The 14,625-nt window shown below is 33.9% G+C and overlaps 1 protein-coding gene across 1 annotated transcript; it reads left to right on the forward strand.

The window, feature by feature from the left end:
• Window positions 1-1,049: 1,049 nt before the first annotated feature.
• Window positions 1,050-12,409, forward strand: LOC110775831 (extradiol ring-cleavage dioxygenase). The gene is made up of 3 exons (XM_021980430.2): window positions 1,050-1,541; window positions 10,807-11,183; window positions 12,072-12,409. The coding sequence occupies exons 1-3, from the start codon at window positions 1,143-1,145 to the stop codon at window positions 12,274-12,276; spliced, it is 981 nt and encodes a 326-aa protein (XP_021836122.2). The 5' UTR covers window positions 1,050-1,142; the 3' UTR covers window positions 12,277-12,409.
• The last annotated feature ends 2,216 nt before the right edge of the window (window positions 12,410-14,625 follow it).

Here is a 14,625-nt window from a genome sequence, read left to right on the forward strand (position 1 = left end):
GTTATAAATTGTATTTGGCCAACCTTATTTTTCCTGAACTTATCTTATCCGAACTTATTTGAACTTAATTGCACTTATCTGAATTTATTTTTTCTTTTTTCTGAAATAAGTGGAAATAAGGTGAATAGAGTAAGGCGTAAGTTTGTCGCTTTTTCAAGCTCCACAATGTTGTATGAGTCTTCAATCTCCTATTTACAGATAAAGAAAGTTTATGATCCAATCCTCCCAAGTTTATGTAAGGATTTTTTTATTCATAATCTCATTCAAACTTGATGGGTAACATAAAACAAAAAGCTACTAGCCCGAAGTGGCTTGGATGGCAGAGAAGGTGTGAATTTAGGTTTTACTTTATGGGATGGTTGATACTCCCTATTAAATAAATACTTCTTCCGGTATCTAATACTTGTAACGTTTGAATTTTTTACACTATTCACATACGGATTATCTAACTTTGACTATTGTTCGTGATTTATACGTAAGATAAAATATATTCATGTGTAATTTTGTTAAATTCGCCTCAATGTGTATTTTCAAATAGTAACTTTTTTATATTTTTTTGCTTAAATAAAATCTTAGATATTAATGATTAAAGCTAGGTGTGCATTGGCGATTTGGCATGCGTGAAAGGGTGATCAACCTTGCAAGTAAAATCAAACGGAGAAAGTTTATTTCATCCGTTCTTATTAGTTGACACATTTTGCTTTTAGCATCATTAACCTACTTTTTTTTTTTAACCAGATTTTGTTATTTATTCATAAGATAAGATATAATCATGTAAAATCTTGTTAAATTTGTGTTGATATTTTTTTTAAAAAATATACATTAACAAATGTGAGTCACACGCTTAAAGAAATGTGTCAACTAATTAAAAATGCATGAGATAGAAATTTAGATAAATATGGTTATAGAATTGAAACGAGGTATTCACACTTGCCTCGCCCATTTGTCATCCATAGTTGATCAGCATTAAGCTATGGGAATAATTGCTAATTATTTAATTTTGCAATATTATTAAAACAAAATTCGATTTGGAGGGAGTAGGTAAACATTTAGCAATGTGAATTCCACATTCAAATCAATGGAGCTTTCCAAAAGGTAAGGCGAGTCAACTCACACGTCATTTGTGTCGCTATATAAAAAAAATGACGAGAGAGAAACGTAAATTTAATCATTCCTCAACATTTTCTACCAAACCCAAAAATCATCAACTCATTTTCTTCACATCTTTGCTCTTAATCATCTTCTATTTCGCCGGCGTTTCAATTTCCAGCAAAACAGCAACAAACACGACGAAAATGAGCGCCGAAACAATAATTAACGAGACGTTTTACATATCTCATGGCTCACCGACGCTTTCAATCGACGAGTCCCTTCCCGCCAGGCACTTTTTGAAGAGTTGGAGAGAGAAAATCTTTGATCTAAAACCCAAAGCTATCCTCATTATCTCTGGTCACTGGGAAACTCATGAGCCTACTGTTAATGCTGTTGATCGTTGTGATACCATCTATGATTTCTATGGCTTTCCTGCTCCCATGTACAAGGTTTCTTTCTCACTCCTTATATTCTTCCAAATCCTTATTTATTGAAAGATACTTTTTTTATTTTATTATTATAGTAGTTTTATTAACATATATAGGCTGCTTAATTATAATGATATATGCAATTTAGTTTTTTTTTTTTTTTTTAATGTTTTTGTTATTTTTCATGTGAAAAGATGATAATACAATAGTTTTTTTTTTGTGTTAGCACCCGGTTCACTCTTAGGACTAATCCGGATTCGGGGCGAGTTCTAGGTGGATAGATTCCAATCCCCTCCCAATTGTTGTTGCGGGGGATCGAACACGGGTCTTCTCTACCAAGTTCAGCCCCAATCACCACTGAACCAACACACAATTGGTATAATATAATAGTTCATGGTGGGATATTTGTGATTGTACTATGGTTCTACCAAAGTATCACATTTTTGGCGGGATTATGATACAATAAAATACTTGCCTAATTTTCTCTAAAAGGCTTATTTTTTTTCTTTTGTTTTTATGGAGTCCTTTTTTTAATAGATGGAAATGTTAAACATAACCCTTATAGAAAAACATTAACTTTGACTCCATTTAATATAACGATATAACGAGGATGTCCTCAAATTATACGGGAACGGGGGATTCAAATCTGAGACTTATTGTACACAGGCCCTCAGTCTTAACTATTAAGCTAAGAAATCATTGATTCCTCAAATTATATATACTTCCTCCTTTTGTCAAAACACACGTTTGATCATTAATAATCTTTAAGCAAAAATTATACGGAGTAGAAGATTGATATTTATATAAAAAAAAAAATCATTGAAAGGAATGTTTTCTACAAAGTATTTTTGTTTGTTAAAACGGAGTAATTTGAAATTGTTTTGGTTGGAAGAAGATGAATGGTGACCCGGTGGGGTCATTTTGGTGGGAGATGTTATTTTTTTGGAAAATTTGTAATTATTAATCCAATCTTTGCCCGGTTTTCTTTAATTAAGCCTACCTATGCGATATTTCTAAATAATCCAACCTTTATGACCCAACTACTATTATTAAGCCTGGATGACCGGTTACCTGCTACAAAGTCAAGAAAATTTGTAATTATTAATCCAACCTTTGCCCGATTTTCTTTAATTAAGCCTACCTATGCGATATTTCTAAATAATCCAACATTTATGACCCAACTACTATTATTAAGCCTGGATGACCGGTTGCCTGCTACAAAGTCAACGTTAAAAACATTGACAACCTAAATTTGGTTTCCCTCCTAAAATATTGGACACGTCATCATCACTTGCCACCTAAACAAGGATTTCATTTTTTTTCAAAAAGCCCTTAACCCTTCTCTTCTCTGTACCGTGTTTCAATTCTTCTCTCTTCCATTACTGCTGCTTCAACCACAATTGTACTGGTTCCTTTTTTGTGGAAATAGGTGACTTCATCCACGCGCATTCAAATTTCGTCTCCAAAATCGTACAATTGAAGGTGAACTTACGAACCTTAGTGTTTTTGTTCCTTTTTTGGTAAATTTTGAATTTTGGGCTTCCTTGATGGCCAGTTCGTAAAAACCCGAGATGTTGCAATAATATAGTTTTTTTTTATGTTGTGGGATGTTGGTTATTGTGGTCTTGTTGAAAATTTAGAAAAAAAAAACCTTGAATTTGAAGAAGATCCAGTTCCAACAGGCAATTGCTTTACCCCATCCATAACAATTGCTGATTATTTTTAATGAACTTCAAATGGAGAGGTATGAGGGATCGACAATGGTGGAGAAGAGGTAGAAGAGAAATAATGGAGAGGAGTGCAGAGATGAAGTAGAAAATCGCAGAGGAGAGAGGAACGAAAATTAAAATAGCAATAAAAGAAAATAAGGGGGAAAAAAAATAAAAATAATAATAATTGTTATATGCCACGTAAAGGTGAATACCGCCTATAGCAGGTTAGTAACTTGTTAAGCTTAATAATAGTAGTTGGGTCATAAAGGTTGGATTATTTAGAAATATCGCATAGATAGGCTTAATTAAAGAAAATCGGGCAAAGGTTGAATTAATAATTACAAATTTTCCTATTTTTTTCTCGTTTTCTTTTTATTTGTGTGGCGTTTGTTTGAACACTACTCGTACAAGTATACTATACAAGGGGTTGGTGAGATTTGAGACTCATGAATAGTCATGATGTTATTCGTGTAAAGTGTGACATTCACTAAATTGCTGCGTACTCAACTACAAATAATTACTATACTAGTGTGTGGCCCGGGCGATGTCCCGATTGCTACTTTGAGTAATTAAAATTCGAGATTCTTTTTCAATTTAATATTTGACCAAAATGCATTTAGTCCATAAAATTGAAAATTTTCATTGAGATCATCAATTACACATGTACGTTACCGTCATTTAGACATTTATCATGCCAAATAATTTTTCAGTTAGATCATCTTACAATTCGCTTAATTTATTTTCTAATGGAACTACGTTCTTCAAATTAATAAGATATATGCATGGCATTTATGTAGTTGATGCTTATGAGACTTATGATACATATCATGTTTAATTCATTGTTCTCCTAATATTTTAATTGCTATTTTTTATTCCAATATATTCCATAAAAAATAAAAGGTAACATAAAGATTTAGTTGTTTTAGACTTCGTGTTAACATGTGTTTATAAATTTATGTGCATGGATAAGCAACAATTAATGGTTGGTTAAGATGGTAATGAGAATTATTCTCCAAACGTGAGGTTCTTGCACTACAAGAAATTGTACTATTAACGACGGAAAATCCCGTCGCGAAAGGCCAATAATCGTTGATTAACGACGAGATTACCTGTCGCGAACCCGTCATAAAAGGGGGCCGTCGTTAATAGAAATCCCGTCGTAAATTCGTCGTAAACCCGTCGTAAAAGACATTTGCGACGGTTATTCCCGTCATTGTAATTAGGTTGTCGTTAAAGATATAAATTCTTGTAGTGTTGTGTTCGAACCTTATTGTACTGATTTTTGGTTGTCAATAACATCATATAACCATGGTCGATTATGTATAAGAAGTTAAAAGCATATTTGGTACTGTAGTGGGGTGTGCAATTTTGGATATTAAATCCAATTTGATCCTAGATTTTCGAATCAGGAAAATGTGATTTCGAATTCAATCTGAAAATTTTGGAGATTGAATATCCGAAAATCTAAATTCGATCCGATTTTTTTTTAAAAAAATTAAAAACTACGGAGTAATTACGTTTTTTATATTTTTTTTCCGAAATCCCGATCCGAAATATTCGAAACCATAAAAACTGATCCAATATCTAAAATTTCGGATCGGATTATCAAATTCTTTTAATTTTTTAAAATTCTTAAATATTTCGGAAGTATCTGAAATGAAAACCAATATGAAAATCCAATTTTTTTGTATATCCAAAACCTTAAAACCGAATTGGATATCTGAAACTTCGGATCGGTTCATCCGATTTTTTAATGTATCCTTAACATGAGCAATGGCAAGCAACAACCTTTGTTGCTTTAGTTTGCCACATCAACTTGTCAAGCCGAATTACAACCTCTGACATAGTAAGCTACAACATTTTCTAGTTTGGTGGACCCCACATGTCAATCTTGTTGCGATTTAATACGATAAAAGAATAATGTTGCCACAATAATTTAATTGGAATATAATTAGAATAAACTTATCTCAATATCGTGATGAACGAGGTGACCGAATTAGAACGATTGTCGCGTCGTGGACGAACCACTGCTCTAAAAGACAATTCCGCGCTACCCCGGTGCAGTAGAACGCTTGCGGTTGCCCTCCAGGGTTAACACGACATCAAGACTTGTGTGCACTCACAAGACTCGATTGGAGACCAGAATATTTGCCCAGAACATGAGATAATTGAGAGGAATTTAGTTAACAGTTTCTGTGTGTATATTTTGAAGAACGGAAGTGGTAAATATATATTAAGAGTTTCTGGAAACTGTAACCGCCAAAATGGCTAGAAAATAAATAATGGAAGTAGTGGGTGGTTACATGATTAGTGGGTGGAATAAGTGGGCAGTTACAATATTGAATGGGTTGATTAATTCTTCTAACCGTCAGAATTAATTAGAACCACTTCTGCCCAAAAAGAATAACCCGACCCACAAACCCATGCTACTCTCATGCTTTCTTAAACAAATCTTTCCCTCAAGTCCCCAAATATAAACAATGAATGTAGTAGGTGTTTTTCCCATGTGGGACTTTCCACATACCCACATTTTCCGTTTCACACTTATTTTCTTTTGTATTTCTCACAAGGATTTCCAACAATCCCCCACAGGTCCGAAGATGAGAAAAAAAAGAAAGAAAAAAGAATTGAATTTCTGGGCAAAACAAACAATTGAATAGGTGTCAATGTCTTACGACTTGAATTAACATTTAGTGACATTCAAGCTAGAATCTCTTTCCTACCAAGTGACTTTCGTTTTGAACTTAATAGGAGGTTAGAAACCCGTCACTCAAAGCACACAATTGAACATGTATAATATTCTGAATCTCCGCCAATAAAAGTGACGCATTATACTGGCCATACGTCCATAACCTGGATGCTCATAGGTGCTCTAGAGAATAACCCATGCAATTTTCGTAGGAAGCGGCCTCACTTCCACACCTAAGTAGGTGAATCCCATCAAGTGTGAGCTACATCACACCACCAAAAATATGGATATGGGTTCATTAAGAGCCATGTGCTCAACCTCGTTCCAATAGTAGCAAGCACATAACAAACATCTAGGGATGGGTAAAAATAAATTTTTGTGCTTCCGAATTGTCATATAATGTCCCCCTTTGAACTCTAAGAGTAGGAGTTCATTACTTTACAATTCATCCAATGGGCTTCAAGCCCATCCCTTCCGATGTTTCCAAAACTAGTTTTAAATAGGCCTTTCGTTAACGGATCCGCATTTTAGAATTTACACACTCTAAAGATATAACTCCAATAGACAACATACCTTTGACGGCCTTATGCCTCAAACGAATGTGTCTTTCTTCCCTTGTAGGCAAGGTTATTTGCAACAACAATTGCAACTGAAGGAGTTGGCTTCCCCCACAATGGAATATTTGCAAGCACATTCCTCAACCATTTGCCTTACAACCTGCCAATTCGATAACAATACATTTATATTCTATATTAGTCATAAGAGTACAAGATTGCTTGCAAGATTTCCAAGATACAGCTCCACCCCCTAGGGTGAAGAAATAACCATGCTGGAGTGAACCTTATCACTACCAGATATCAAATGGGCATCACATAATCCCTCCAACACTCCTGGAAATTTTGTGGGATGCTATAAGGTGATTGCTTCTGTACCATGTGGTACCATGGATTGGGATATGAGTGTACCTGCTCAATCCACTCACAGAATAATCAATGTCAAACGTAGTGTAGTTCATACAAAACATGATACTACCAAAAACCTCGTTGACATGAAAACTATTACCAATCATTGTTTTTTAATGCTATTATTTAGGAGTTTGGTTAAGTCCTTCAACAACTTAACCAATTTTACAAACCTTTGTCTCATGATAAATAAGATTCAATCTCAACTTCATAGTGTATAGTACAACATCTTCTCAAAATATTACACTACCACATAGTAAAATTCAAATTCACTAGTAGTGTTATAATTGTACCAACAAACGTTGTTTACTGCAAAGCAACATCAAATCAAGAGTAAATTATCACCATATTAGATTTACAAACACATTGGTCTAATATTTTGAGAGTACTTTCTCAAAAACTATTAATAATAGTATGCTAGAACCACAACAAGTCTAATCTAGATAATTGACGATTTCCAAATTTTCTCTGCATAATGAGGATAAGATTAGAGCATGTTTACCAGCTGATTATCCTTAACCTTCGGTTACTTGTAGGCTTGACAAGCACTCTATCTAGAGCCAGCAATCCATGAGTGGCCTTGCTACATGTGTTTTCAACTTAAGGGTTTCAAAACGTGTTGGAATTTTCATGCTCACATGAAAAAGTTTTCACAAATTTCTGCACACTAACTTAATTGACCAAAGTCACATTGGAATATTCAAGAGAACCCAATAAACATAGATTGTTATCCCTCAATCATAAAAAATTGATTATTACCCAAAATATGTATTCCCAACACTGATACCAATAAATAATCCAAAGTAAAAGCAAAAATAATTATTTCTTCCAAAATTTGTGAGTAACTTGATAGCACACAAATCACAAGAATATTATCCTGCTATGTATTCCGTACACCACTTTGATCGTCAATCAAATAAATCAATTATCCTCAGCAAACTAATATGGTTAATAAAATTCAAGAAAGTAATATTGAATGTAAGAGCATATCTGACTAGCCACGCGAATTCACTTGAGGGACCTCCTTTCTCGCTCCATTTCCCACAAGTACCATAATAGTTATCGTACTCGAACATCTTGGCTTAATAAACTAGAAAACTTCAGTCGTCTCTTCAAAAGTATTAAAGCTAGTGTGTGTAAATCAACAATATATAATCATAACAAGCCATATGCATGGACACTATAAACTTCACATATTAAGATACACATATACAATAAATCCAATCATTATAAATCAAGAATGGAGAGTAGATTTAAGAGCTTGTTTACCACTACTTTGGTGCATGTAACGACCCTTTAAAACTTCACAAGCATATATATATATATATATATATATATATATATATATATATATATATATATATATATATATATATATATATATATATATATATATATATATATATATATATATATATATATATATATATATATATTCACCAAATTAAGTTGCAACTAATGTATCAGATAGTCTCAAATACCAGGTCACGACTCACCCCCACATTGCACAACAATTTATTGAAATAAATATCATGCATATAAAGGGCACAAACTAAACATATTTACAAAATAATAATTTGACAAATGTATAATGAGGTGAGTAGAGACTGCCCTGCTATTGTGCACGATAGATATACTACCATCAGTGCGCCTGCTCGCCAAAATAGTAGAGAGCTACCTCATTTATAGTTAGTATCGCAAACAAGTAGTCACATCAATTGTAAGTCTAAGGATCTATACAACCTTGTTAATTAGTGAACAACACCGAACCAAGACTTACTTACTTGTTAGTGTTCAAGACTTCAAACTTTAAATTCTACCCCCACATTGCTCACTAAAGTATTAAATAAGATACTAAACATGAGCTTAGGCTATAAGAGGGTAAATAAAATAAAATGTGTAAATGAGTTAAAGCTTATAATAAATTGAGAAGGTAATTCCTCGTATCAAAAATCCCAAAGGAATTGCCTACATAATAGCAAAGTTGTTGACCTCTCTTAATGCCAAACAAATATAAACCTTATCAAGGAGGAAGCCTAATTAACATATGATTGGGCCTTCCAATACCTTAACAGAAAACTCATCTATTCCAAAGAAACAAGTAACATGCGAAGAATTTGACTGGAAAAAAAAAATTGAAGAACCTGAAGTCATAACACCTATGCACACCTTAATCCACATCGCCATTATCAAATACGGAGTAGTTTGAGAACTCAGCCGCAAACTTAAATTTCCTCCTTACACATATAATACACCAAATCAGGGAATAATAAAAGTAGTGTCCCCTATAACAAGATTTCAAAAAATAAAAGAACATAACATGTGAAGTTGAGTTTTACCTAACTAATTAGAGGATTCCCAGCCACCAAGTTTACTCAGTCCTTAATTCAATCAATTTCAGAAAATAAAACTGGTCGCTAGAACTAAATACGTAGTAGTAAAGTTGGAAATTAGTTACCATAATTTCAGTCGGCACAATAAAAAATAATTCCAATAGCTAACCTTGTCCCCAGAGTGTTATTGACCTCTCTTAATGCCAAAACAACAATCGACCCACAACTTTTGTCGCTAATTTGATTGTACGCTAATTTTCATTGCATTGGATTGTCGGTCAATTTCTCACACCCTCCATCCAATAAATGAATTAGTCTACCTCAATAACAAACCCCCATTCCTCCTTAGCTTTTCTTCGTAGCTATAGCTGTAGTAGTTGTTTGCTTCTGTTCTGTTTTTTCTGTTTTAATTGGCTTATTCCCAATTCTTATGCATAAAAATAAAATAAAAATAAAAACAAAAAACAAACCCCCATAACGCAAGATATCAGTGTGTACCACAACATCATAAAAAGAATATAGGGTATAATATTACACTATCATTGGGCGAAATATACTCCCACAAGAATAGATTGTATGCGGAATATATAATGTGAAACAAAAACTAATTTGAAGCAGGCGCAACAAGTTCTTCCATCTTCAAACAGATTGTATCATCGGCACAATTAAGAATGAACGGCAAAACAACGATATCATAAACATACGCAACATTAATATTGTCTTTTAGATTGTTGCGATTTAATACGATAAAAGAATAATGTTGCCACAATAATTTAATTGGAATATAATTAGAATAAACTTATCTCAATATCGTGATGAACGAGGTGACCGAATTAGAACGATTGTCGCGTCGTGGACGAACCACTGCTCTAAAAGACAATTCCGCGCTACCCCGGTGCAGTAGAACGCTTGCGGTTGCCCTCCAGGGTTAACACGACATCAAGACTTGTGTGCACTCACAAGACTCGATTGGAGACCAGAATATTTGCCCAGAACATGAGATAATTGAGAGGAATTTAGTTAACAGTTTCTGTGTGTATATTTTGAAGAACGGAAGTGGTAAATATATATTAAGAGTTTCTGGAAACTGTAACCGCCAAAATGGCTAGAAAATAAATAATGGAAGTAGTGGGTGGTTACATGATTAGTGGGTGGAATAAGTGGGCAGTTACAATATTGAATGGGTTGATTAATTCTTCTAACCGTCAGAATTAATTAGAACCACTTCTGCCCAAAAAGAATAACCCGACCCACAAACCCATGCTACTCTCATGCTTTCTTAAACAAATCTTTCCCTCAAGTCCCCAAATATAAACAATGAATGTAGTATGTGTTTTTCCCATGTGGGACTTTCCACATACCCACATTTTCCGTTTCACACTCATTTTCTTTTGTATTTCTCACAAGGATTTCCAACAAATCTTTACTCTCACACCGATAACGTTCAAGACCTTGAAACTTATAAAGCTTGTAGCTCTATGGAGCCGGCCAATTGGCTCTACAAAGCTACGAGTCATATTTTGCCACAATGATAAAGCTTATGGATTACATAACTTTCATTTAATTATGCTCTTATGGATTACATAACAGCTAAAGTATCCAGCTCCCGGAGCTCCAGAATTGGCAAAACGAGTACAAAATCTTTTAACAACTTCGGGAATAAAGCGAGTACACATAGACAAGAAACGAGGGTTAGATCACGGTGCATGGGTTCCATTGATGCTAATGTACCCTAATGCTGAAATTCCTGTATGTCAACTCTCTATTCAAATGAACAAAGATGCTACTTACCATTATAACATGGGCCGAGCATTGGCTCCTCTTAAAGAGGAAGGTGTTCTTATTATTGGTTCCGGAAGCGCCACACATAACTTGAGAGACCTCAAATGGAGTGCTACTGATCAAGAAGTTGTTCCTTGGGCTGGTGAGTTTGATAAATGGCTTGAACAAGCTTTGATCAATGGAAGGTATGTTCTTGGCTAACTTGCTATATCATTATATGTATCGGGTTGAAATTGTTGATACGTGTATATATTAGGACCGTATCATATAGTACCATAGATCCCATACTGATTGCTAGGAGTTTACACTTTCCGCTTTAGTCAGTTTCATAATGCTGTTTAAATTGTGCTTATACTGTTTTATTGAGTGTCTCGACTTATTTACACCTTAGGGTTGAAACGATTGGTGTGTATATTAGGATCGAATCATATAGATCCCATACTGTTATACACTTATACCGTTCACTAGCAATTTATCATATACATAGTACTCCCCTTTAAACTGCATTTTTTATACATAGTTACCGGTGTTGTTTAAGGGTACACGAGTCGCTTTAACTATATATAATATAAAAGAGGTTGGGATAATGTGAGGATAATTTTCTGACACGGAGAGAGTACACTTGCACATTCATATATTTCTCATTTGACAATGATTTACAGTGTGGTGGAATTCATGATTTTGCTTTTAGCTTTTCGAATGTTGAATACTTGCCATTGTGAAAGAGTGATTATAGTCCCATGTTTTGAACTTAATTACCTTTTGTTGGACTGTAGATGTATGAGGGGTAGAAAGCACAAGGGGGCAATAATGCAATATTTAGGTTTGAACCTAGGATTAAGTGAAAATAGAAAACTTTTACACAAATCTGTTAACCAACTGAGCCAACATTTTCTTTGGTACTCTTATTATAAATTTATAATAAATATATATAACAAATATTTGGTGCACTAACTACATGTATGAGAATAGGTGCATGAGAATATGAAAATAATCGTGTCTTCTAAAAGTACTAATTTCCGATGTTTTTTCATGTGACGAATAATTTTCTCTGTCTTAAACCTTGCTTCCAGGCATGAAGATGTGAATAACTTCCTAAAGAAAGCGCCTCACGCAAGAAAGGCACATCCAACACCAGATCATTTTTACCCATTGCACGTAACGTTGGGTGCTTCCGGAGAAAACACGAAAGGGGAGCTCATACATCGCAGTTGGAGCCTCGGTACCCTATCATATGCCTCCTACAAGTTCACCACCCCAACTAAAATTAATTCTTAATGTTCAGTGTACTCAATTCGTTCAGTTGTCATATTTCATTTCAACATGTATTATATTTTCTCAACTTTGATTATAATGTACTCCGTTTGATATTTTCAGTTTATTTGATTACAATCGTCGTGCCTTTGTGTTAGGACCTTTGTCACTTACATTGGTTAGGCATATCTCCCTTGTTTTTGTCGTGTGGTCCAAAACTAAACCTCGCACAGTTCCGAACTAACTCATGTAGTCATGTCCCCAACTGTCCAAACTTTGTACAAAATACGAAGTATGTGTTTTGGTTTACTAGTACGTACTACGTATAATTATTTTCAGTACAGTTTAAATTGGGACAAAATATTTTTTACCACTTAAAAATGTTGAAAATTTGGTTTTTACCCTCTAAAAAACTAAATTTTATTTTTTAGCAGCTCAAAGAAAATTAAAACTTCTGTTTTACCACCTGAAAATGGAAAAATATATGAAACCGTTATGTGAGGGTGCACAATAATGTTAATATTTCTGATATTTTCTCTTCTTTCACGATTTAATGTATTTAATGTCTTTTTATTACTTAAAAAATGAAAAAAATACAAGTATAAACAACTTACTAAAAAAATTATAAAATAAATTTACTTTCTTTAATAAAAGGGTTGGGCTGGTTGACCGCGACAAATATTATCTCGCTCGTGTCCGTCCGTTAACATTAACGGGCCGGGCTTAGCCCGCCCAATTTTTTTTCCAAAATCATTGTTCAATCCCACTATTTAAAGGTCCGGATTGACCGGGCTTAGCGGGTCGTCTCGCTCGTGATCAACTCTAAATTAGAATTACTTACTCCGTCCCATTTTAAATGCCACGTTTCTCATTTATTTTTGTCCCATTTTAAGTGCCACATCTATACCTAGTCTATAAAAACCCACACCATAAACACAACAATGCCACATGTCATTCTCCTTCCATATTTTTTAATGCCACATGTTACTCTCTTCACTCATAGTGCCACATGTCATTCTCCTTTCATAATTTTTTGGTTTAAACTTAAAGGAATTAAATAATTAAATACGGAGTAAATCAAGCCATAATCACTTTTTGCCAAGGAAACGTCAATCTGCTCGACTTCCACAACTCCCCCCTTCATCTTCAATCTTTTATACTCCGTATATAATTTCCTTAAACTTCACCATTGGTAATCAATTAAAAGCCTTTATTGATACTTTAAAAAGAGGAGGAATTTCAAACTGTTAGAATTTACAGGTTCAATAACGTACTACGGAGTATTAATTCATAATTCCTTTATTAATTGATTTGTTGATTTGCCAATAAATTGCAGCTCTGTATATAATACATGCACCTTGCTACTCTCACTTCAGTCGATGTGGCATTTACCAACTTGAATTGTTTTTCAACTTACTATATCCCGACATCCGAAAAGCAGGGCATAACATACGACCCAGAGGCACCACAATCACCCTCATCGTACATCATATCATACAACTTTTATTCGATATTCATCCGAACTTTCTCACTTCATTTTCTATTTAGTGGAATTTTGCTCTTTTTCATGAGGTGAGTATTCACTACGAAGTAATAGTTTTTACTTCATGATCAATTTGGAGGAACGCATTTTAATTACCATCTATAACAATGTAAGTGTGGTAATTGATTTTTTTTTTTTACTAGCTATCAGGCATAATAAAATTATTATAATTATGTAGTACTCCGTATAATACTTTGTATGAGTATTTACTATCTGTACTTTTAGTTATTTTTCTAAAAAAAAGCCCGTGCGTAGAACGGGCCAAAAACCTAGTTTCCATTTTTAAAAGTGGACCCCATGTAATAATTACATATATACTCTCACGAATTATACACACTCACTCAATTAACAAAAAAAAAACGTCCTTTTTGTAATTTTTTTCCCGTGCCTAAAAATCCACGTCAAATTCATTTGTGGCACTTAAAATGTAACGGAGCGGAATATTTATGTTTTAGGTCGTGTTTTAGGGACTGTAAAAAGTCAAATGGGCAATATTATAGAGAACGAGGGAGTATCTATGGCACTCGAGGATTGAAAGGAAGGAAAAAAACACTTCCTCGTCTTAGGCCCTGTTTAGTTCACCTTATTTCTCCTGATCTGATCTGAACTTATTTTTTCTGATCTGATCTGATATGAACTTATTTTTTCTGATATGATCTGAACTCATTTTTTCTGATCTGATCTGAACTTATTTTTTCTGATCTGATCTGAACTTATTTTTTCTGATCTGATCTGATCTGATTTGATATGGTATGATCTGATCTGATTCTTCTGAATTAAGTTTAAACAAAAATCTACATTTATTAATATTAAACGACTTATGTGTAAAA

This window comes from Spinacia oleracea, chromosome 4 (assembly GCF_020520425.1).
Source record: "Spinacia oleracea cultivar Varoflay chromosome 4, BTI_SOV_V1, whole genome shotgun sequence".
NCBI classification, from domain to species: Eukaryota; Viridiplantae; Streptophyta; class Magnoliopsida; order Caryophyllales; family Amaranthaceae; genus Spinacia; species Spinacia oleracea.